General features: G+C 32.3%; 1 protein-coding gene across 5 annotated transcripts in view; it reads left to right on the top strand.

Moving 5' to 3' along the window:
- Positions 1-27,071, top strand: part of LOC138122475 (WD repeat-containing protein 47) — a 68,712-nt gene that overhangs the window by 857 nt on the left and 40,784 nt on the right. Inside the window, exons 1-4 of one of the 5 annotated variants that reach the window (XM_069036739.1) lie at positions 10,851-11,002; positions 18,191-19,792; positions 24,648-24,746; positions 24,920-24,986. In XM_069036739.1, the coding sequence (XP_068892840.1) occupies positions 10,935-11,002; positions 18,191-19,792; positions 24,648-24,746; positions 24,920-24,986 (1,836 nt within the window). In that variant the 5' untranslated portion in view covers positions 10,851-10,934. Of the gene's footprint in view, positions 1-10,850; positions 11,003-18,190; positions 19,793-23,703; positions 24,320-24,647; positions 24,747-24,919; positions 24,987-27,071 lie in introns of those variants that run through there. The other 4 variants (XM_069036740.1, XM_069036745.1, XM_069036746.1 and 1 more) reach the window with 4 other exon arrangements.

The following is a 27,071-nucleotide window of genomic DNA, read 5'->3' as shown; positions in this document are numbered from 1 at the left end:
AAAATGCCCTCTGCTTACTTTTAAATTTAACATAAAAGAACATCTTAAAAGCAGTTGAATATGCTTAAGAAAATACTTGTTTAGCTTGTATTTTGCTACAGATTTCTTTTAGAGAAACTAGCTTCCAAAAATGGTTTCACATCTTTTCACTTTAATCTTCAGTTTAAAGGAGTCGACTTTCCATCGATATAGAAATTGATTTTTCATTATTCTTTTTGCTCACTGAATATTTTATGATTATTTTTCGTTCATTGTTTAATCTGTTATAAATGATTATTATCTGATTGGTTAATTAATAAAATAAATAAAATTATTTACTTTAGTGGAATACATAACCACATACCGGGTGGGGCATCGTATACGCGCACGCGAGAAATCGCGACTTATAATTAAATTAAATTGTCGAAATTTTATATACAGGATTATTCACGAGAGGGGTATTTCTGAATTTTTATTTTGCCGCAATCAACAATACCAATGTCAGTAACTACTAAATCAAATGTGTTATTTATTTTAAATTAGAAATCGAAGTAAGTTGGGTAGATTTGTCAGAAATGTCAGATTGGCAGATACCCTGTATTTAATCAAAATTCAACAAATAAATTAAGTTAATGTAAAAGGTGTTTGAAGTGTCTACCATCGGCTTGTAAACATCCGCAGAGGCGACAGAATTCTTTCCACACTCTCCATAAATGAGGAGCATGTCAGTTTTTTCATCATTATTGTAAAAACAAATTTTTCGAATTGACAAAGATTTTTTGCTTTAACGTCAAAGAGACAGGACTAAGAGCCATCGTGGATTCAGTTATAATTATTTTCAAAATTTGAAATCAAGATATTGTTGCAATGTGTATAATGGGTTGCGGCAAAAAGAAATTCAGAAATACCCTTCTCTTCACCTCAAAAATTAATTGTAACAAACACTGAATTGGTTCATATATTTTTTATACTTTGTTTGGATTATGTACTCACTGATAATTTAATGAAAGTTTCGGGAAAACCATGTTAACACTGTTTTACTTGTAAATAGTAACTTTACAATGTTGTTAAATAAAGGAGCGTCTGCTGTAATCTAGAAAATAATCAGTTCTTACAAAAACGTAATCCTGAATACAAATACAGTTTCGGCAATCCTCTTCTATTCAAAGAAATCAGTTTAAGTATGATTTCAGCTTTATTCTTTGTTATTATTATAATATACTACATATTTTATTTTTATATTATAACAAACTATAATATGTAATCCATGAGTAGTGTAATGAAATATGTATTATTAAAGAAGTTATTATTTGCAAGTGAAATGAATTTTTTTGGCTTTGATGACAGTACATATAGTTGACTCAAGTTGCAAAAAACCACTTCGCCTTTGCAACAGCACTTTTATGGCATTAGTTATTTGAAATTACATTATGTACCGGGTGAGATGAGTTTTATCGTCAGTGCGAAAACATCCACTTCTAATCAATATAAAATTCTCAAAAAATTCAGGAATTATTGTGTATCACTCTAGAACAGTCCGTAAACATTTCAAAATTTTCAATAAAACAGGTAAAGATTTTGTTTTAATTCAATAACTGCTACATTAATTTACATAATTTTTCACTGAGAGTCTTTTCAAACATTCAGGAAAAATTTGGTGTCATTGAAATCATGAAGACATCACCGGTTTTTGAAATAAACGGAATTTGATATTAAGGCCTAAAATTTAGCTATGATTTATTATTAAATTGGGCGGTCAGTTCCACAAAAGAAGTTGACGTAGGTTATTTATGATACCCTTTAGGGACTTAAGAATTACTAGAAAAGTGGTCAACAGATGTTCCCAACAATGAGATATTTATTTATGACACTGCAGTTGTAAATCTTGGTCATTTTTCCCTCTTAATGTTAAAATTGGAATAATTCAAAAACGAATAATTTTCTTTTGATGTGAATTTCGTAAATGTGTTCTTTGAATTAATTGTGAATTATGAGCGTGTACGAAAAAAAATTTTTTTTTGCTCAAAATCGATTTTTTAAATTTTATGGCTCTGAATTTAGTGATAAGTGAAAATTGATTACACACATTTGAAGTCTTATATCAAGGGAATGTAACCCTAAAGTTTCATAATTTTTACTAATTTTTTAATAGGGTTAATCGTGCTGACGATAAAACTCATCTCACCCGGTACTTTAAAACTGTACTTAGGTATATGGAAAATATTAAATCCAAACTATGATTTTCTGGTTGTTTTGTGCCTTTATTTGGTTCACAAATAGGTACCTATTGAAAAAATACTGTTGCAAATGATAAGTGGTTTTTTGCAACTTGAGTCAACTATATTTATTTTGTTTATTGAAAAAAAGTTTCATAATTTTATGAAACTACATATTTTAAAAAAGTAAATATTTTTACAACATGATCCATATAAGTTGTATAAATTACAGACATATTCTCAAATTTCTTTACAGTACAATGAAGAAAAAAATTATTGTTCACTGCTTACAAACAATTAATTGCACATGAAAAATAAATGAAACATAATTCAACAGGTGGTGGATTTTTAATGTTGAAACAGATTAGTTTTCAGTGTTTTAATAATGTTGAGCAGTCTGTTTTCACATAAAAACATTCATGCATATTGACTGTTGAGCGGCGATGCTCTATGTCCTGCAGTAAGCTACCTATTTGAATCATGTTTTGTTTCTAGTCCACACTAAATAACATATTAATTGCTCCAAACTTTCACAAGCTTTTTTGCAATTGGAAAGGTTTCGCCATTACACTTTTGAGAACCTACCTGAGACTATCGTGGTCGAGGTAAGTCTGCGGAGATGGGAAAATCAAAATACATATAGATTACGGTTGGCTTCAAAAAAAACGGGAACTGTCAGAAAAATTTCTGTCAGGTTTTATTAAATTTTTATAGTTTGAAACGGCCTTCAAGAATTTAGGTTAAAAAAACTGCACTTATGTGTCAGAAATACTACTGTCAAACAGACACAAATTGCCATAAATTGACAAATTAAATTTCCAATTCACATTAGGTCAAATTTCATTTCCCGTTTTTTTTGAAGCCAACTGTACCATTGACCGCCGAGTTGACCGCAATATGTGCATCAGTAATTAGTTGATAATTTTTTTCTGCTTGCAGTTTTTTCAAAAATTTGTGTGTTGTAAATTATCAAATTATTTTCGCTAGATTTATGTTCTTAATAATTGTGTCATTAATTTTTTTGTGTTAGGAAAATATCTGTAATGTCATTGTTCTTCAGATATCAATATTATAATGTTGTATGTCACGTGTGTTTAATTTTTTTTTTATTCAAGTACTCTCGTGATGACGTAGCTGTATCAGCTGTCAAACCACTGATGTAATTTATTCAGCGAACCAGCTAGTGTAAATTATTTCTTTTACAAAAAAGAAAACAGTTCGTTTTAGAACTAACTAGCGAGAGTTATCTTGGTTAATGATTTAATATACCTACATTAAAATTATGATAAAAGTGAGATTATGTATTTGAAGGAATTGTCAAAGCGTACTATTGGGGTCAAAACCAAGGCGATCTACATTTACCAGGCCATGACACTGACCAAAGGCAGTGTGCTATGGAATGGCCTACCACAGCCTGACAACATTGCTTCATCAACATTTACTGAAAAAAATCGAAATCCACTAAACCTGTCATTGTATTTAGGTACATTTGTCAAATATGAGTGATCTAATTTTACGACAGTTCAAAAATGTATAATCGCATTGTAACATATAGTTTAAAACCACCTTAGGGACAGAAAAATAACGGTGCTCATTACTGATAATATTTTAGATGCTCTGCTGTGTTCCGGACTATTGAAACTGTTTGGTTATAAACTGACGCGCATTTCCAACTTAAATATAACAATTTGTTCTCCCCATTGCCTAAATCCCATCCCATTTCTTGTAACTTGCTTCCCAGTCTGACTTCAATATTCGTTTTTAAAACCAAAAGATTTTCTCCAGTGATTGTGTCGTCATTACTAATTTTGATTATTTCTTCCCAAAGTGTAATTTCTTCGTAATTAGAAGTTATTAGCACCGCGTTTGGCACAAGTCGCTTCATTTTGTCCCCATTGATAACTGTTCTAAAATCTTTGGCACAAGCGAATTCTTCACTCTTCGATTTTTAAAACCTCTTTCCGAATTGGCTTTGTTTCCTCATTTGATGGAAACTTAAATAAAAGCATTTAGCTACCTACGTAATTTGAAGAAGAAGACGCATAATTTGAGTTGCAATTTGGTACGCAAAACTTAAATGACATTTTTAATTCAGTTTGACGAATTTGACCAAGGACTTGTCAAAATTTATTTTAAATATCGAATTCGTTTCAAAATTTTTGGAACACGGTAGGTCATGGAATGGCCTAGCAGGAAATGTGGCAACACAGCCAGTGTCATGGCCTGTAACTTGAGACCGCCTGGGTCAAAACACTTTGGTCATCATTTTCCTGTCACTTCAAAAAAAATTAATGTAAACCAAGCATTAACGTTAAGTCAACATTGATGACAATTTCAAATTATTGACTTTTCTCTTGTCAAAAATGTGGCACCTTCCACTGTTCAAAAATTTAGATTCGTCTTCCTTGCTTCTGAGGAATCCCTCAGAAGCAAGGAAGCGAAAATTGCCTTGTTGCCTTTTTCAATTTTTCCTCCTTGGAATTTCTCATTCGGTATTTAACATTTTGCAATGATGAATCTGACAGTGACAATGGTTGACAGTAGTAAAAAATAGGGTTAAACATTCTATAGTATTGCCGTTATAACTTTTTATCTGCTCCGCCCACTAAAATTGACCAATCAGAATCAAAGCCAGATTCAATCTGTACAACTTTTCATCACATTTGCCACGTAAAAAAGTTAAGGTTAGAATTTTGCTGTCAAGTCCACAATTATTGTTTTAGGTTCTAAAAAATAAAATGTCATGAAGACAATTCGAATGTCAGAAATTTTTACTGTGTAAATCAGATCGTCTTAACAACCTACATATTTGATTGGTAACTAAGAAAATGAAATGGGCGGGGCAGATAAAATGTTACGTTGTCCTTAGTATAATGCTTGCTTTACAACTATATGTCACTCAACTGACTTTGACGCCCAAAGTAATTTGTTCCCAATAGTAGTAAATTTTAGCCGGCATTCTCTTGACATTCATGTAAAGTGTAAATAAACCTTTAGGAACCGTAACCCTACTTTCGATTCTTGTCATTTTGACATGCATATTGTTATTCTGACAATCAATTTGAACTGTTTAAAGCTCAGATATTCCAAAAATCCGACATGAATGAACAAAATTAGAGCAGTCGTACATAGATAACCTGAGGTAAACGTCTGTGTAGTAGAAAATAACAAAATAATTTCGAGATTTGAAATTTACCACCCAAAAAGTACCAATGATAATCAAGACAATAATCATAATGACAATAAAGTATGGCTTACAATTTTTTTTTTTGAAGTGACAGAAACAGACGGTCAAAATTTTTTGACCGCCATAGTACCACGTGAAAAGATGATTGACTTGGATTTGGAAAAGAAGGAGAAAACCGCAGTACTTGATCACTGTTTTTACAAACCTCATATTGTTCAAAAGCTTGTCAAAAAAGCTTTCGACCGGTGCAATAATAAATACGGGGTGCTATTTGAAAAAAAATGATTTTTTGACATTTTTAGTTTGTTATGTTTAAAAAATCGCAGTAGGCATATGCGACTGAGCAGGTTGTTGAGTAAACACTCAGCAGATGCGGCAAACATTCAGAAATCAAACAGCGTCAATCATTTTAATTTATGTGCAATTTGGAAGATACGAATTTTCGAAGGGACCCCTGCAATTCGAAATTCTGGTAAAAAAAGCGCCACTGTTCAAAAATAAGATAAGTAAAAACGACCTATATAAATTTGATTCATAATTTAGCATAGAATTCAAAAATAAAATCAAACTGGGTAGGTTCCGTTTAAAAAACATAACTTTAGTGTTTTTATAATATTGAGACACACTGTATATATACCGCAATATTTTCCGAATGTGCAGTAGAATAGAAGCGTAGCTATCATCTAGAAAAAAGTAAAAGTTGGTATCTTTAATAACAAACAAGTTATGGAGCATTTTCTCAACTCTGGGACATCCTGTATGGTTTCAGCATACAGTGCGTTCGTAAAGTTCGGAATAAATTCGATAAAATTATAAGTATTAATTTCTGAGAAAAATCCATGAAGAGGTCAACTTTGTTTTTAAAAACTGCATGTTGTACAGTACGTTATTTATGTTGACAGCTTGTCATATCATAATAATGATGTCATCAATATATTTTTTAAATGGCAACCCCCAATTGTTTTATCTTTTTCTGGTAGACCGGTGGACCTTCCTACTACTTAAACGACTATTAAAAAAAAATGATACCTTACTTAAGAATTTTTTTGAGAAAATGACTTAATTAATTTTTAATGTAAAAATTGTAATTGACCTCAAACAAAAACAAACAAACATCTAAGGTTAACAATAAAATTTAACGCAAATGTTGAAATTGCCTCCCGCCAACTATTTGGTACTCACCGACACCTTGTGCACTGCGCTCAATAATGTCAGGGCTTATTTGTTCTATTTCAGCACGAATTCTCTGTCGCAAATTTTCTACATTGTTTGGTCTATTAAAATAAACTAAAAATTGTAACTAAACCCAATGAAAAAAAAATGTTACGTTAAAAATTTGTCATTTTCTCAAAAAAATTGTAATGTAAAGTATCAATTTTTTTCATTGATCGTTTAGCTAGTATAAAGGTGTACTAGAAAAATAAGAAAAAAATGGGGGTTGTCATTTAAAAAAAATATTGATGACGTCATTATTAAGAGATGACAAGCTGTCAACATAAGTAAAGTACTGAACAATGCAGTTTTTAAAAACAAAGTTGACCGGTTTGAGAATTTTTCTCAGAAATTAATACTTACAGTTTTATCGAATTTATTCCGAACTTTACGAACGCACTGTATACATTGTGGAAACTACTTATGGAATAAATTCAGTAATTTCAAAACTAATGACACTTGTTGAAAACGCTGAAACAGGTCAATTTTTATTTCTTATAGTGCTTATTTTAAGTTGCGTCATTTGTTCATGACGTCATTCATTTTTGAGCTATGACGTCATCATCAATTTTTTGAAATGACAACCCCCACTTTTTTCTTCCCTTTCCGATAGCCCTTCTTACTAACTAAACAACGAATTAAAAAAATTGGTACCTTACATAACAATTTTTTTGAGAAAATGACAAATTTTATTTCAAAAATTTAATTTAATTTTTAACGTAAAAATTCTTTTGTATGGGTTTATTTAAAACAGAAGATTTATTTTAGTAGACCAAACAATTTAGAAGATTTAAGACAGAGAATTCGCGCTGAAATGGAGCAAATAAGCCCTGACATTATTGAGCGCTGTGTACAAAGTGTCGGTGAGTGCCAAATGGTTGGCGGGGGACAATTTCAACATTCACATTAAATTTTATTGTTAATCTTAGATGTTTGTTATTGTTTGAGCTGAATTAAAATTTTTACATCAAAAATTAAATTAAATTTTTGAAGTAAAATTTGTCATTTGTTATGTAAAGTACCAATTTTTTTTATTCAACGTTGAGGTAGTGGGAAGATGTATCAGAGAGAGAAGAAAAAAGTTGGGGTTGTCATTTAAAAAAATTGGTGATGACGTCATAGCTCAAAAATGAATAACGTCATGAACAAATGAAGCAACTTAAAATAAGCATTATGAGAAATAAAAATTGACCTTTTTCAGCGTTTTTGACAAATGTCATTAGTTTTGAAATTACTGAATTTATTCCATAAGTAGTTTCCATACTGTACGTAATATCTGTGTCGTTGGTATAAATGTTATTTAATTCTTGTTTGGGGAAGTTTGATCAAATTTTTATCTGTAGATTCCTGTACATATAAATAAATCGTTTCTAAAATTATTATTTAAGAAACAAAATATTGAAATATGTATTGTATTCTTTTACAAAGAATGAAAGTTGAAATTTTAAGGTGTACCTAATATGTATGTATATTTTTTTGTCATTTTGCGTGACCAAATTAAAATTAAATGAACTAATGAACGAAAAAAGGTGTAAGCTTCATCAAGCTGATTAAAAAAAGTTAGTGAAACACGATTATTTGTGGTCCAAGTCTGATGTTTTCAGTTTTAGTAGGTACATATTTACAATATTGGGCGCTTTATACCCTATATAATCTATTTTTACGCCTGTTGCCGTAATTGAATTTCAATATGTTTTTTACCAATTAAACATTATCCTTAATTAATTAATACGTTAAAACTTTTAAATAGTTTCCACATTGTTTAAGAGTGCGCTCGTTGAATAATATTTGTTAGTTTTTTTTAATTTCTAATTTTCTAAGTGGGGTATATCCCAGCTGCGGAGGCAGGATTCAAAAGCAAAAGATCAACATGGTCGCGGTTTAGACAACCTTCAGAAGCAAGTAAGACGATTCGATATTTAATAAAAACTGAAGATGCCATATTTTTGACAAGAATAATTTGTAATCGTCATGTATATTGACATTAATACTTTATTTACATTTGAAGTGTCAAAAAGTGACGACCAAAGTATTTTGGCCGCGATAGTACTATTGAGAGCAAAAAAAGTGGGACATCAACATCACTGTCTTGACTTTTAATGTGAAATGACCCTTATCTGTTTCTAACCCTACTTTGAATTGATTAACGTTTGTCATTAAGTGTTGTAAATACGGGGTGATCAAGAAGGACTGTTTAAGTTGGTAACACTGAATTGTATTTTAAATCATATAACAGGAGTAACTTTCGGTTGTTGATGGCTTGTCCTTGTTAATACTATACCTACATCAGATATTTGTCAAGTAATCCAACAAAACATATTCGGTTGCAGTGTTATAAATAACCGAATAAAAAAATTTTCTTAATTGTACTGCCAACTTAAACAGTTCTTCTTGATCACCCGGTATTTATTTAATGCAAAGTCCCAACCAAAATCTACCTTTATCAAAAGAAGAGGGCATTTAGAAAAGGAAAATAGGAGTATAAAGTAAATTTTTAAACTGTCAGTTAGAATAGTGTCAAATCTCTATGACAATAATCAAAGGCAAAATGACAATAAAGCTTGAACTACATCGAATTTTTCAAATCTGACAGAAAATTTGATATCGCAATTTTTATGCCCGCAATAGAATGTGTATCAATAAAAATTAATCAGGTAATTACAAGAAATTATACTGAATTCTCTTTTTTTTTAATTTTTATCCTAATTATTCGGTGTTACTATGGCGGCCAAAAAATTTTGGCCGTCACTTTCTTGACATTCAAGTAAAGTGTAAATAAACCTTTAGGAATTGTAACCCCACTTTCGATTCTTGTCATTTTGACAATCAATTGAAACTGTTTGAAGCTCAGCTATTCCAAAAATCCAACATAAATGAACAAAATTAGAGCAGTCGTACCTAGATAACCTGAGGCAAACTTTCTGTGTAGTAGAAATGACAAAATATTTTTGAGTTTTGAAATTTACCACCCAAAAAATAACGTTCATAATCAAGACGGTAATCATGATGACAATAAAGTACGGATTACAATAATTTTTTTTTTGAATTGACAGACAATGACGGCCAAAATTTTTTGGCCGGCATAGTACTTGTTGAATCTACTCTGTTTTAAATTATTCCACAAGACAGTGCTTTAATTTTTATGAGAAAATGAAATAAGTTACTCCAAAATGGTTATGTTTTAGATATGTTTAACTTTTATACCGCCAACGATAAGGAGTGATTCACCATCGTAACAGCTTAAAAGTTGAAAAAAAGGATATTCCAGTAGATTTTCTTATAATTAACAAAGAGGCATACTTCAACATGTTATTGATCAATTTTACTCATTCGTAATTTTACCTTTACGAATCACCCTAGGAATCGGAATTTTTATGGCACCACTGCACTATCAAATTTTTTCATCGTAGTTCCACATACTACAACGTTGGTGCTCCATTAGCAGGTATTTATGTTGTCGATTAACTTATCGAAATTTATAAACCACATTACACCGACAAGTGTTAACCATTTTATATTGAAGTTGGATACATATTTTTTCGCGCAATCGTGTTGTTATAGCTACTTACAATTGTTTTTGACACAATCTGAAAGTTGAACTTAAAAACCCTAATGCTGTAAGTAAATAACGACACCGATACCTACTGAGGTAAGTCATTAATGACATTAATGTCTTCAAAATATTCCTGTCAAAAAATTACTTATTTTTTTTTTCGTATAAGCGATTGTGAGAAAAACGTTGTGGGAAATACGGTTAGTAAGTGCCATAACAGAATCTCGATTATGTTATAATGCACTTCCTAACGTTATATCTCAATATTCCCAATATACTATATTTTTTGGTCCAATATTAGAATAATTTGTAATGAAGTCGTTTATCTCCGTAAAATACATACCTAATCTTTTTTTTTTCTTGTAATTTGCCCTAGCTCATTTGCTGATACGTCTCGCGCATCCTCGATGAACTTTGGTTTTCGTCATAAATACTTTCGCGCGTTGGACGTTTTTTACATTCTGGTTTTCCCTCCCTTACCGGTTAGACCCACTATCAGCTAATACAGTAATATGACACTATGTGGAAAGTTATGGTTTATAATTCACGGGGAGCATAAATTCTGAGAAGCATTTGCTCCCGTCTTGTGTGCAATTCCTCTTCTGTAAAGTTACGGTACATGTACGTCGATTGCGGCAATCTGCTTCGTTGATTACCTCTTTTCCTATTTGCAGCAGTCGCAGTGAGTAACTGCAGTAAAAACTTCAAAAAATCGTATGTCTGTGTGAATGCGTGTTAGTGGTCAGTGGTATAAAATTAATATGGATATACAGGACCATGGTGAAGCATGGTGGTTGTGACTCATACCGAAATTTGTATACCAATCACATATAACAAGGAATTTTATCGAGGAAGGTTGGTATTTTATTTTAAAATAAGGAAATTTTTAAAATTCATTCATACGTACACTGCGCCAAAAAATTGTCGCAACACATCGAATTTCGAAAATATTGTTTGTTTCATGATGAGAAAAGATATCTACACAAACGTAAACGCCCTAACATAATATTGACATAATATTAACATAATAATAAGTTATAATATGTATATCATTTTTGCTTTAATTATTTCTGCCATTTTTAAGTCATGCAAAAATACGTTTAGTGTTGCCACAATTTTTTGATGCCACATAATTTTACTAATGACATGGTGGAATGTATATGAAAACTTTTTTGAAAATTGAATTTGTTAGTCTACATTTAAGTACATACAATGTATTTGGTCGAGGTCTGGGGTATTTAAATGGAACCTGATTGATTGCTAGCAATACACGTGGCTCACCAAGATATTTTAATATATTGTTCAAGTGTTCTACATGAGTTACATGTTCATAAGTGAATCTTATCCTTCTTTTCTGACGAATATTTAGTGCAAGTGAATGAACACGGAAGGTCAAGAAACTGCAGTAAGAAACGTCTCGCAGCCAACCGGCTGATCTTGAATTGAACAGATGTGCATTAGAATTTATTAGGAAAATCATTTGTTGTTCCCGTAGACCATCTCTAATTTATCCATTTACCGGCATCAATTTTATAAAGCAGCGACATAGTGGTACTTGAAATTTTTGTAACAGTTCTCTTTTCTGTTGAGGTGTGATTAAATTCTCAAATACCAAGCAATTAACGACTTACACCATTTACATAAGTTCAAAATCCGAAAATAGTTCGGTTCACGGAACCTCTGAAAATAATAAATATACCGTTTTAATAAATATAAAAAATTGAAGGTCACAGTCACGACTGGACGGTAATCGTAGGTTTATGTCGAACTAGTGACCCAAACCACTATTGGTATCCTCCTTTCGATCTTGTAAGTAAGTAGAGGGTCATCATAAACATACTAACACTCGTTCTGTGGGTACACAAACTGGTTTATGGATCCAACATAATTGCATATTTTTCATAATTAAGAAGCTTGCTTCATATTTGTTTATTATGGTTGTTGTGATATTAAACTATTCATGTAGTCTTGAAGAAATTTGTTGTGTTTTATCTACAAAATATAGTGTAATTAGAACGTTGTACCTATATATTTCAAACGTTTTGAACAATTTTTTTAATGCCACCCTGTAGTGGTGATATACTCAGTTTATTTCATATTCCACACAATTAGCTTTAACCTAGTTGTCTACATGCTTTCGAGTACTGTTAATCGTAAATCGTTGTTAATTTATGAGCACTTCATTTGCATATGCAATTAACAAGTGAAATTTGTCTTAGATTTGTGGGTAGATGACAGTTTTTAAACGTTGTTGAAAAATAAAAAAAAATAGCTGCAGCAGACAAGTTATTTTAGTAGGTAAACATAATACAGAAGCATATAGCTTGTAAAATTCATTGGTGTAGAGTGTAGACTGTAGAGAGTGACATATGTTGAAAATCACCGCGCTACAAGATTTCTATTCAAACGTTTAGTAAATATACTGTACCTACTAGCGATCACAAAAAGTGTGTGCTTTTAAAGTTGCACCTTATTGTAACATGTGTTGATTTCCATTCTGTTTACGAAAAGAAGTTTTTCGGATCAGTTTGTGGTGAGTTAATCGATGCCTTCTTAGTAGTTTTCTAAGCCTCGATTTTTTATAACATTGTTGAGTTTAAGTTTACAACGCAAAAATATAAATCACTGTAAAAATAGAAATACAATGATAACGTGTCGTATGTAGTGTAAGTGGATCAAATTTAGAAGTACATATAGATAAATATACCCAATATTTGTTAGAGAAATCAATAACGTTTCGACAGGTTTCTAATCGGAGCTATTATAACTTTGTGAATAGGAATACATGTGTTGATGATTTTCAATTTTTAACGTTAAAGAAATTGAAAAGTAAACGTTGCTAATGCTAATATTATATGTTTGTAAAATATTAATTCTTGTTATAAACGAAAGCAAGTTGTTTGTTTATAAAAAGCTTTTTGTTATTTCTTGCTATATGCATCTATCTTACTACAGGTTTTTTAAGGATGCCTTCGTAAGATATGCATGTCAATGAAAAGGATCTCCAGAAGTTTGTATGAAAGTGTTACACTGAAAACATTTTTCTTTACAAAAGCGAGGTTTGGATGTTATAACTAATTCATGAACGTTTTACAACTTCTATTCATTTTGATGAGTTCTATTTTTCACTCTTGAATTAAACAACAAATCTCTTTTTATACCTTAACGAGAATTTCACGTCTTCATTTTTCCGCTTTTTTTAGGATAAAAAGGACTATAATAGTACTGGTAACATATTTCAGAAAAAAAATATGTTTACATTTTACAGGAAAGATAAACAGAACACACGAAGAAAATGTATTCCGAATGAATGCAGTCATGTACTCGTAGATACGTATTTTCATAATTTTAATATTACAAAATTTAACACAAATTGTTTGAATTAATTACCAATGTAATTAATTACATTTCTTTTATTTCCCTCCACCACCCGGCGGCACGGCAATTTTCCCGGAGTACATAGACTATTACGGATATTATTACTATCAAGTAATGGTGCAGTGCTAATCAACATAATTACCGGCGTCTCGCCTCCACATTTTGACTTTGTTGTGTTTTAATATTATGTTCTGTGTCAATGTTAGGAACTTCCTCACGATATGACATGAGCATAATAATATACCTTTTTGAATTTCAACCACCAATGTGTTCCCTAAATCCAGAATTTTTAAATTTTTAAAAAGACATTGTGGTACTATTTCCCTTGCTGAAATTATAAGTGGTAAAATCGAATTTTTTTCTAAACACCAAAGATTTCTCATAGCAACGGAGAGCTCTAAATATTTATTAATTTTTGTATTACATATACAGGGTGACTGACGAAAAACCTTTGATGCTGTATCTTGCTTATTTTTTTATCCGATTTGAATAAGTGACACATCAAATGAAATAATTTTGAAAACACTTCATTACCAACTAATTAAAAAAAATCTTCCGTCCAGTTTTTGACAGATGAACATCAGCTTCTTTTTTTCAAATAGCACTGTACATTTTTTTTAATTCAGTATTGTAGAGATTTGTCTTCTGAATATAAAAATGCAAAGAACTATTCCCATTCATTAAAGAAAAGTCAAGAAATTAAAGAGTAAATGTACAAAATTTAAAAATCAAGTGACCAAAATAAACAAGAGAGAAGTTTGTTCTAAATGCTCGAAATGGCTAAGTAAGCTCTGAATATTCATTTGTCAAAACAGTTTGATGATAATAATAATAATGTTGCTGTGGAAGAAAATTTTTGGAGATAGAATGGACTAGTGGGTCTGTTCACTTGTGTCGAAGGACCAAAATTGATAGTCGCATATTGGATAAACTAACAATTTATTGAATAATATAAAACAAGTAACAAGAAAGTGTTTGCATTGAGACGAGTCTTGTCTCGAGTGTTAAGTTGATCTTGTCTATGTGTCGATCTGTCGTCGAGGGTTGATGTCCCCACCCCTTCGACAGAGGGGGTGTTCCAAAGGTGGTTGGACGAAGTTCCAACAGGGTCACTTTTTTATTGATAGCAGTATCAATCAAACAAAATATCATATTATTTATTATCAAACGAATAAGCAACTTACTAGATGAGATACCATTAGCAGTGTTGAATAGAGTCGTGTTTCATCAGGCCGGCGCCATACCACATAATGCACACATGAATTTTGTATTTTTAGTGCTCATAGAGCTATTCGATGGCCCGCTAGATCCCCAGATTTGAATCCATTGGATTTCTTTATATTCATTGGAAACTTTCGTGACAATGTTTATTTGACCCCCCAGGTACCCAAAAAGAGTTAAAAAAAAGGATAGTGCGAGTATGTCAGGAGAAACCCCGAAATTTTTTACTGAATGCAAAGGTGGGCATTTCTAGAAGGTATCGACAGTGTCTGCAACAGCATTGAGGAAATTTTGAGCAACTAGAATAGATTTTGTATTGTTTACAAATTTGATTACTTGATTTTCAATTTTTTTCAATTGAAATACATTTTTTGTTTTTTCTTTTAATGTACGAATATTCAGAAGAAGATTCTTTATAAGAACGAGTAAAAAAATATATAGAGTGTAATTTGAAAAAAAAAGTTGGCTATCGTTTGTCAAAAATAAATGTCAAAAAAAATATCGAATAGGATAATAATGAAGTGTTTTCGAACTATTTCATTTGATGTGTGGTTTATTCAAATCGGATAAAAAATAAGTAAGATACAGCGTCAAAGGTTTTTCGTCAGTCACCCTGTATGTCTGTGTTATATTATGTGAATTTGGAACAGCTATTGTATCTAAAAGATATGCTTGCTTTAGTTGTTTATTTAAAATAATAATGTCTGGTCTGTTATGTTAAATATGAATGTCAGTAAAAACTGTTCGATCAAAATATAATTTGTACCTAATTGTCATTTTCCAATCAACTTTCTGGTTTACAACTATAATGTGGTTGCGTATTCTTTAATAAATTGAATTTAACAGCTAAATTCATGTGTATAATTTTAGCGAATATATCATGACATTTCTTATATTCGCTTTGAGCCAAAACGGTGCAAGAAGAAATTATGTGTTCAATTGTTTCCCCTTCAGTTCCGCAAATCCTACATTTATCAATGATCGATTGCAAACCGCATAATTATGTTTTTTTTTTTTTTTGAACTATCCCACCTCCACCCGGCGGCACGGCAATTTTGCCGGAGTACATACACTATTACGGATATTACTATCAAGTAATAGTGCAGTGCTTATCAACATAATTACCGGCGTCTCGCCTCCGCATTATGACTTTGTTGTGTATTATGTTCTGTGTCAATGTTAATATTATTATTGAGTAAGTCAACTAACAGACTACTGTCCAAATAAAAGTTGACTAAAACAGGAAAAATATGAACAGAATTCAGCAACAGTCAGCTACAATTATTACTGCTGTCCCCATGTCGGGAGATAACACTGAATAAAAACCATGTCAAGTATTTTATTAAATATACAGGGTTATTGTAAATGATTGTAATCCAAGTAGGCGTAAAAACTGAATGTAAAATTTATGGTTGCTGTTCCGTGTAAAAAACATCAAAATGATGTGAATAAGTGAGTACACACCGTTCAGACACAGGAGTTAAATTGGGTGCAAAACAACTCAATAATAATAAATAAAATTCTCATCACCGAACTTTTCACCTAAAAAATGACAGTGACAGCGACAAAAATTGACAGTTCACATGAAAGCGGCAACAATTTCATAACATGGGCAATGCCTGCTTCTTCTACAATAGTTTAGAATAACCCTGTACAATACATGTCCGGTGTTCATTTAATATTCTGGTAGCATTACCTACGGAAATATCTTGATTTTTTTTTCATTTATTTTCCTTAAAACTTGAAAACTCTACTATTTCAATAGTGGGGTTAATTTGTTGATAATATCAACACTAATATCTACTAAATGCTTGTATTGTATTTGATTGTGAGCTCAGGCAATTTGTTGTGATTTATGCGTTGTTGCCAATCAGCGAGACCCTTCCATCTTGGAAACTCTGCATTATTACTTAAGTTGAACCAAATAGTGATACATATTATCTTATATATCTTATATATCTTAGACATAGACATGTACCTACATTTTGCACTTGTGTGTATTTGTTTTAATAATTTTATGAAATTTCCCTCCACCACACCACCCGGCGGCACGGCAACTTTGCCGGAGTACACACACTATTACGGATATTACAATGAAGTAATAGTGCGGTGCTAATCAACATAATTACCGGCGTCTCGCCTCCACATTTTGAATTTGTTGTATTTTATTATGTTCTGTTATTATTAACAAGTATGTATTGCAAATATGGGTTAATTGTGTGGTAATTTTTAAATTGTGTTATGATGAATAAAAGCAATGAAATAGAGCACATTTTTATTTTCAACTATTGAAGATGTTTCTAATTTTAAAAATAAAGAAAAACAATTAAATCGAGAATCGCCCTCAAATGTCACATGATTTATATTGACAAATCACAACTCCGAATTGTTTGAATCCAAGCAAGATTTAATTAAGCGGAAATTTTCCCTAGGGAAAATTTCCGATATAATTGACCTAGGGAACAAATTTTTCGGGCGATTCTCTTCCGAATATACCTCGGGACAGATATATATCGCCAGAAATTTTTTCTTGCAGTCCAACACTCGTGTTTGTCGCTCAAAATTACCCTCGGGCTAGCGCCCTCGTGTAATTTTCTTGCTACAAACACTCGTGTGTGAGGACTGTTCGAAAAAATTTCCGACAATATATCTGTCCCTTGGTATATTACATATGAGAATTTTATAAGTATGCCTAATGAATGAAAATTTCTGAAAGTAAATTTGCAATGTTAAACGTAGTTGTTCATAATTACAACCGATTACGGATTATTTTATCTTGTTAATAAATTTATTATAACGTTAAATAAATATTTATTGTTACTTGTTGGCTATCTTGTATTCTTCTATTTGGATTTCACCATATTATGAAAACCGCTAATTTGTTTCTTATTAAGATTTTATTTAAAATTTCAGAATCTAGTTTCTACTACAAAAATAGAATGAAAGCTCCAGCAGTGCAATAATAGCAAAGGTGAAAAATGCTTCTATTTCTTGGTGGTTTGACTCCAATTTTAGACTGTAACTTTATATTTCCGACGCACTTGTTTCCGGTCCAATTTGGTGCGTTGAATCGTCACCGTTATATGAATATGTTGCGTGTGCATTGATTTGATATTGGCAGTTTAATTATTGTATTGATACATAAAACGTAAGGAATGCGATTGTAAGTTTGCTTCAGCAATAATCAGTAGTTAATTGTGAATATACTTGTTAACACCAAAATGTTATTACGAGTTTAGTGCTTTTCCGATTTTTGAAATGTTAATAATTTAGAATCGAGTGTTTAATTCAGCATAATTTAGATAAGATTGAGTTTAACAGTTAACATAACATTCAGGAGAATGATTAGCGTCTACATTTTTTGGTAGAGCGGTCATGTGTAAAGTGAACCGAGTCAGATTTGATACTTTATAGTTTGTTAACACGACTTAACTTTTGTTGCAGATTTCAAATTCGGTACGTCATGCCGTCGGCTCGGCTCACCCTCCGGGAGGAGGACGTGGTTCGACTGGCCCTCGAATTCTTGCACAACCGTGAGCTGCACATCTCTCAGTTGAGTCTCGAACGTGAAACTGGTGTGATAAATGGCAATTACTCGGATGACGTTCTTTTCTTGAGACAACTGATCCTGGATGGACAATGGGACGACGTATTGGAATTCATCCAACCGTTGGAGGCATTGCAGGCGTTCAATATGCGCAAATTTAGCTACACCATTCTTAAGCACAAATACATAGAGCTGTTATGTATAAAATCGGAGGCCAACGTTCAGGGCAACAGTGTGGACAACGCTGTCGAAGAAGTGGTAAAGGTTCTAAACGACTTGGAAAAGTTTGCACCTTCCAAAGAAGACTACTCAAATTTGTGTTTGCTTTTGACTTTACCGCGACTGACGGATCATCTGCAATACAAAGACTGGAACCCGAGCAATGCCCGCGTACAGTGTTTTCGGGAAGTATATCCTTTAGTAGCCGAATTTTTACCAGGCGACAGGAAGTCAACAGATGCTAACGCCAACAACAGCGCAAAAAACGATAGACTTATACAGTTAATTATCAAAGGGATTTTGTACGAATCTTGTGTGAATTATTGTCAAGCAAAAGCCACGGGCACTACAGAATCGCAATCGCACGAGATGAATTTTTCGAGGTTGCTTGACGGCAGTGTGGGTTTTAGTGATTCAGATCTTAGTTTGTTGTCTTGGTTGCAAAGCGTTCCTTCGGAAACGTTTTCCGTGCCCTTCGAACAAAGAACTTTGAACGTGGACGTGGAGCGTTTGGAACGGCCTTCGCTGGAAACTTCGTGGACCGAACACATGCTGGTGACCCCAATCAAACCAAAAACGTTTCCGCACTCAGCTATGCCATTTACTCGCCCCAGATCAGCCGCAGACATCATGACACGTTCTCTGATGCCGGTGTTAGACGGGTTGCCTTACGGTTTTGGCAGCAGCGGCAGCGCCGGTCACAACGGCAACCCGCGTCTCATGGCACTCAGTACCGGCGACATAAACACCAACAGTCCGATGTCGCGGAGTAGTTTCGCCAGTTTTCACTTAACGGGAATTAAAAACAACAAACTGATGAACACTTCAGTGGATCGCCTTTTCGAAAACGAAGGGGAAGTTTTTTTGAGCAATAGTTATGCAGAATTTCAACAACTCCCCTCAATTCAGGAACAAACGAGCACACCCAAACTGACCACACCTCCAAGTAGCCAATCTGTCAGTAAGCCCAAAAGTCCAGAGAGAAAAGTATCCAATGCATCGACTCCTGAACACAAAGGGAGAGAATCGCCAGCGTCCGTAGGTACGGCACGATCCTCTAGAAGAGATTCATTGAATGAAAAACCTGCTCCTGTGGCCGTTGAAAGTGTTCTTACCGGTCCTCCAGCAGAACCTAGTCTAGATCGAAGCTACAATGGAGATCTTTTTAGAGAATTTCAGAAACAGAAACAGAAATTTCAAGAAACCTTGGCACTTAAGGAGAGGGAACGTGAAGAGTTACTACGCCAGATGAATCATGAAAATAAGTTGTTAGATGATTGGTAAGTCATTGATCACTGCAACCAGAAAATAATAGATAAAACAATAAACCATAACAATATCTGTAGTTTATATACAGGGTGATTTTATAATAGGTGTAAAAAACTTTGACATCGTGTTGGGAAGTCAATTTAGGAAAAAAATGTTATATGAATATAAGGTCCTATTTTGTTTATTTACAGAACTACATCAGGTTTAAATTTTATTGAAATAATTATTAAAGTGCAACTTTAAAATCTAGTAGCCATGGAAATAACATAATTTCTGAAGCAATTGTAACTATACTCAATTTCATATAAATGTGCATCTAAGCAAGCCATGAAAATCTGATTTTCTGTTGGTATTAAAGCCAAAGCTAGTGACTTTGACTTTCAAAGTTGCTTGCCCGATTTGACTAATTTTTCAGTTTTGTCCGTTTTAACATTGCTGATTTCAAAAGCAATGTTACGTCTTTTTACTGATTAAATTAAAGTAATTCTTATTTGTTTCTGTCTTTGTATTTTTACCAAGTAAAGATTTATTGGACATGACCTTCATACATGTGACTTTTGCAATGTAACTAAATTAAAGGTGCTTTTACACATGCACAGCTCACTTGATGAACATTTATATGAAATCAACTATAGTTGATAGTTGTCAAAATGAATGACTTTAGTGTAGCTGAACATGCAGATATTGTTTATCTGTCTGGGTGTTGTGATGGTAAGTGTCTTCAGAGGTGTAGATAGTATTTCCTGATAGACGTTTTGCTTGGCCCCCAAGATCTCCCTACTTAAACCCCTGGCATTTTTTTGGGGGGGTCAGTTGAAGCAGCTGGTTTACAGTGTCAAAATAAAAACACGTGAACAATTACTTTAGCAAATAACAAATAGATTTTATCTACGATCGTGTAAAAAGTTGGCACTTTTTGCACTAAAAATCGTTGTCAAAGTTGACGTTTAGTGAACTGACGGAATCGTGCCATAAAACTTTTAGTACACCCTTTTATGGCACAGAACTGTCAGAATACAACAATATAATTTGTTGGAAACACTGTTTAGAAGTAGGTTGCTAAACGACGTGGTTCTCAAATGACTTTGGTTATTCATAAAATATTGAATCAATAATAATTATCTTATACAAATTTATGTTGAAACCGGTGCGATGATCTCACGATCGTAATAAAATGTTGTAAGACATACGTGTAAAAAGTTCCTTTGTAGCAGCACTCACATCCTTTAAAATACGACCGAGGTACGAGGGAGTACCCGTTCGTGCGATAAAGGATAAGTTTTTACACTTATATCTTAAATAACTATAATGAAATTCGTCAAGATGATGCAACAACAATAGCGCGTGTTTACGACTCAATGGTTCGCAGGTGTCATGCTTGCATTCGAGCTCAAGGAGGTCATTTTGAACAACCTTTATGGGCAATAGTTTTCTGTCATAGTCATTTATGTTTCTAGTTATCTATTTTGAAAGTTGTACTTTAAATTTAAATCTGATGTACGGCGTCAAAAAAAACGGGAACTGTCAGAAAAAGTTCTGTCAGATTTTATTAAATTTTTATAGTTTGAAACGGCCTTTTAGAATTTAGGTTAAAAAACTGCACTTATGTGTTAGAAATACTACTGTCAAAGAGACATAAATTGACAAATTTCCAATTCACATTAGGTCAAATTTCATTTCTCGTTTTTTTTTTAAGCCAACTGTAGTTCTGTAAATAAACAAAATAGGACCTTTGCCTATATGTAAAACATTTTTTTCTTAAAATGACTTCCTGATCACGATATCAAAGTTTTTTACACCTATTATAAATCACCCTGTAGTCAGGGAAAGTGAATACTAAATAACATGTATTTATGATAAAATTGAAACAATAATTACATAAAAAGTGGTGCTAGATAATTTGAATTGAATGAGGAATTTTGTGGTTTAACCTAAGTGCTTTAAAGGGCCGATTTTGCACACACTTTAGTGTCAAAAACAGAGACTATGATTCAGGTATAATAAAAATTATTTTAAATCTATCTACATCCCGAAGAATGTAAGTTATGTACCTATGTATTTACGTATGTTAATAAAAAATGATTTTAAATGTATCTACAAACCGAAGTATGTAGAGAGATTTTTAAAATTATTTGCATTAGGCAAGAAATAAATTAAAAAATACCCCTGCTGATATACATATACATACATACATACATACATACATTCATACATGGATGCATGCGCATAGTTCTATACAGTGAGTTTTTTTTTAAGACTAGCCATAAGGTTTTAGATGCTAATTTTTCAACCCCCTGTTAACTCTTGTCCTCATAAAAATATTCAACCCAGTTTTGTAGTAAAGTTGTGGGATATGATAATGTACATATGTGTGGATTGCTGGTTTGATGATGGTGATATAAATGATGTACTCGGAATGTATAACTTAACAAATGTATATTGTCTCGTGTTGTGTTGTGTTACAAAAGGTATGGTACAGGTAAAGACAGAGTGGTGACAGAAAGACGGACCGTCCTCGGACGGCTCTCGTCAGTGGTTATATAAGCTAAGTTGGGGTGGGAGAAAGACACCCCTACTGGTTACTTAACAACATACTCAAACAATTACAATGTGGTAACCAGAAGCAAGGAATAAACTAGCAAAAAGACGTTTTTTCAATTCCGTTTGCTTCAATTTTAAATTTTCAGTAGGCTAAAATTTCACCTGAAATTTTTAATTTTGATATGTAATTGATTGTGTAATTGCTTAGCTGCCCATGGAGGCCATTTTGAATATTTCATTTAATTTTTACTGAAGCAAAGAACCTTGTTATAACATAAATAATGAATCTATCGTTAACATAGTGTTAATGTTCAGACTATTTTTTTGCAAATAACAATTCGTTTGTAAATTGTCTATTACAACCATGTAGGTAGGCGCTAGGCTTTGTAAATTTCACAAAAATAAAAGTTAACAGGCAGTTGAAAAATTAGCATGTAAAACCCAATGGCCAAACTTAAAAAAAAATTACTGTATAGTTAGATTTAAAAAAATCATTTTTTATTAACGTCATTATTAGATTGATTGGACAAGAAGTAAAATTAAAAAATGCGCTTGTTGATGTGCATAAATGTACGTACATTCCATTGTTAAATTTCGATTGATCTTAGACATTTTCCTCAACTTAACTCGTTTATTTGATGTTTTTGGATATTTCTTTATACCACTTTGCGCCAATGTTTACCCATGTCATGTTAGTCATAATTATTATTGTAAAATGACTGTACAGAACAATTAAGATTGTTAGATTTAGTAAATTCTTTCGAGGTCACCAATGTTAGTCATCGGTATTTGTGTGTCTTATAGAGGCTTTCCTCAAAGTAGACATGGTAAACATCGCCAAATGTATTTTATCTAATATTGCAAATATAAACAGGTTTTATGATGCAAGACAATATAAAAGTTTAGTTTTCCGATTATGTTGTAAAATTTATGAGGAAATGATTTTAATGGGTTAGTTAAGGTGTTAACCAAAACTATTTTCATGGTAAACTAAAATGAGAAGGTACTAATTTCTTTAATACTGTATTACGCCGTTTCTAATACTTTTGTACTTTTTTGGAAATTGCGTGGAAAATTGCATCAGTGTCCTACAAGATAATGAAATGATTCGTTAACAGAAATAAGTCGTCATTGTGGCGCTTTGATTTTTGCCGACAAATACATAGTACCCACGGTATGCAAACATTGTTGTCAGCTCCGTTTTGAAAGTCCATGTTTTTCATTTGCTTTATAATTTTTCTACAGTGCATAAGAATGTTATCTTTACATGAATAATGTTGATCATCATGACGTGTAGCAGTCTGATCGTGATGTCGATAACAAAACAAGTCGTTATATTTTTTTATGCTAATAATGCAAATAAACATCTCTGTACGTTCAGTTTGCACTTAGATTTGTGGGAGTATGCGTATCTACATGTCGTGCCGAATAATTGGATTGTTGATAGTGTGCCACTGTGTTAGTGCATGGTGATCCAAGTGATGAATTTTATTAAAACTGATTTTTAATGAATTTTTGAACATATTGCGCAGACAGTAAAATCTACAAAATTTAATTAGCTACACAATAATAATTTATCTTTATAGAGAAATTCATTTTTAAGAGTTTATTCGATACAACCATAATAATCACAATTACAAGGCAATAAAAATTAATTAAACTCATACAGCTAACGATATATTTTTAATTGAATTTTATTAGTGTGAAAATTGGAATCATTGTTGTTACATGTGCACATCTTTGTTAAAGCTGAATAACACGCATAGCATGCAAAAATTCCTATGTTTAAATTACGCAGTGCTTACACACTTGTGACTTTTTACCACATGTTTATGCTGTTAAGTGTTGAGAGTTCTTGTGCAGTGTTAGTTTACCATGTATTACAACAACTATCTGCATCCCCCTATTTTGGCAAAGTACCGAGAACATGGTAGAAGAAAAGTTGTTACTTACATTGATAGTTCCGAATGTAGTTTGCATTCTAAATCGCAAAACAGGTGAGATTTCCTTTTTAAATTGTACGAAATTAATCTGTTCAAGTAGTAAAACTTTTCCAACCTTGGTAAGAACTGCGATCAGTATGACTGCTTATCCATTAAAATTATACAGTTATTAAAGTCATTATTGTATTCCATTGTCAACTGATAATAATTTTGTAATGCCATAAGCTGCAAATTATTACTGAATCACGAGAATAGCAAACTCTTAACTCAACACCCTTCGAAGGCTTTTAAATAAAAGAGAAGGGTATATTGACAGCTTTTTTGTAATTTATTGTTTTTCTGGTATTTAAGTTTATCAAATTTTTCTTTTCTTGTTTTTTAGTAAACAGACTTCAAATAAACCGGTAAATGGCACATCTGGTCCTACTCGAAATACTCCGTCACCAAACCCTAATCTTAATGGAAACGGTGATGTCTACAGGTAATACCGGATGTATAAATTGTTATTCTTTGGTCATTCTTTTGTTTGTTAAAATTCACGATACGTGAAGTGTAAGACGTTTATTCTGCGAAGTCATTACTTTTTTTTTGCCATTCCAGAATAAAAAGCTGTTATAAAAGTCAAGATAGTAATTTATAATTTTGTATTTCTAGAGGACCTCTAAAGTCTGAAGTAACGGATCCGAGAGGGCTTCAAGAAGGCCTTTACGATGCAGTTAAGGTAAGAAGAACTACTTAAGTAAGATAGCCTATAAATGTGGAATAAATACGGGGTGATCAAGAAGGACTGTTTAAGTTGGTAACACTGGATCGTATTTTAAATCGTATAACAGGAGTAACTTCCGGTTGTTGGTGGCTTGTCGTTGCTAATGCTATACCTATATCAGATATTTGTCAAATAAACCAACAAAACATATCCAGTTGCAGTGTTATACTTATAAATAACCGAATTAAAAAAATTTCTCAATTGTACTGCCAACTTAAACAGTCCTTCTTGATCACCCGGTATTATTTGGAAAATATTTTTAACAGCTTTTTAGATAATTATACATATACAGGCTGTCCCAAAAATGGCGTACAAACTACTTACTACCTTATCGAGGATGCTTAAATGTACATGAAAAAAATATGGAAAAAATGTTTCCGACAAAAAAATCAATTATTTTTATTATTATTATTAACGATAATACAATGTAAACAATGATATATTCATACATCATTACCTTGCAATGTTACCATAGAGGATTTAAAATAATTTTTTCGATTTCCAAAACTTCTAAATTCTCTATTATGCAGGATTAGATATTGATAGCGAGTGATCTTGTACTTTGTGATAATATATACGATTAGACGTAGCTCTCATGACAATTTCATACATATATTTCAAAATAATTGACCTGTTAAGTACCACATTCAAAGACCGCCAAATCAGAAAATAAGTCCAATAGAATTTTTTTAACATTTTTCTGGCGTTTACGGTAATCTCTTCTACACCGTAGTGCACCGTTAGTACGCCATTTTTGGTACACCCTATACAACATTTTGTGAGTTACGAAGTTTTCTTTTTAATATGCAGGTGCGTGCTGTAGCTTAATCATTAAGAAATTAAAAATAAAATACATATGTAATTAGGTTTAAACAGATACGAAGTAACAGTTTTGTATGAACTTGGTAAAAATTTGTAAGTATACATAATATAATCGCAGGAGCAGACCAAGGATTTTAAGATAATGAAATAGTTCGAAAAATATTTTAACATTATCTGATTCGATATTTTTTTCGATATCTATTTTTTGACAGACTATAGTCAACTTTTTCTTTTCAAATTACACTGTATATATTTTTCTATTCGTTCTTATAGGGAATTTTCTTCTGAATATCTGTACATTAAAAGAAAGAACAACAAATTTATTTTAATTGAAAAAAAAATCAAAAATCAAGTAACCAATTTTATAAATATGTAGTAAAGAATCTATTCTAGTTAGTCAAAATTGCCACCATGCTGTTCTAGACACTGTCGACACCTTCTAGAAACGCCCATCATTGCATTCCGTAAAAAAATTGAGGGTATTTTCTCAGAGACTTGCACTATACATATGTACTTTTTAACTCTTCTCGGATGAGAAGGGGTCAAATAAATATTATCCGGAATGTAACCTCATAGAGAGAAATCCAATGCATTCAAATCTGGGAATCTAGGGGGCCATCGAATAGGTCCGTAACTACCCATTTATCGATCACCAAAATGATTATTAGTGCTTATTCACAATGGACATAAGACATAAGAAATACATAAGAGATATAGTTTTCCCATTTATAATTTGGTTTTATGGCAGTGCAATTGTAATTATTAGGGGCTGGGGTTGTGGTTTTGGCAATAGTGAAGATATTGTAACCTGGTCAGACAACAGACCTTCTTTTACAGTCCTAGGATTTATAGCGGTAGTTGCCTATTGTCGGGGTATTTAACTCCCTGACAACAGGGCTGGTAGTAAAACCAAATTATAAATGGGAACACTATACCTATAAGAATGATTTGTAAATTTGGGCAATTGGAAAATAAATTATGTGTCCATATAACTCGAATATGATTCTCCATGCCTTTTTGTACACAACAATAATGTTCACTGAGGTCACTTCTCATAAGTTACGTAAAAATTAATAGTATACACACTGCATGTATCATATGAATTTCTTATGCCTTATGTCAAGCTTATGTCCATTGTGAATAATCACTTAAAAATGCAACATTAAGGCTATTGTGGAGTGCCCATAATTTTCAGTTTTCGTGAATAGGCAACCGTTG

This window comes from Tenebrio molitor, chromosome 1, assembly GCF_963966145.1.
Source record: "Tenebrio molitor chromosome 1, icTenMoli1.1, whole genome shotgun sequence".
Taxonomy (NCBI): domain Eukaryota; kingdom Metazoa; phylum Arthropoda; class Insecta; order Coleoptera; family Tenebrionidae; genus Tenebrio; species Tenebrio molitor.
The sequence above is the reverse complement of the archived record's forward strand: the minus strand, read 5'-3'. Positions and strand labels throughout refer to the sequence as shown.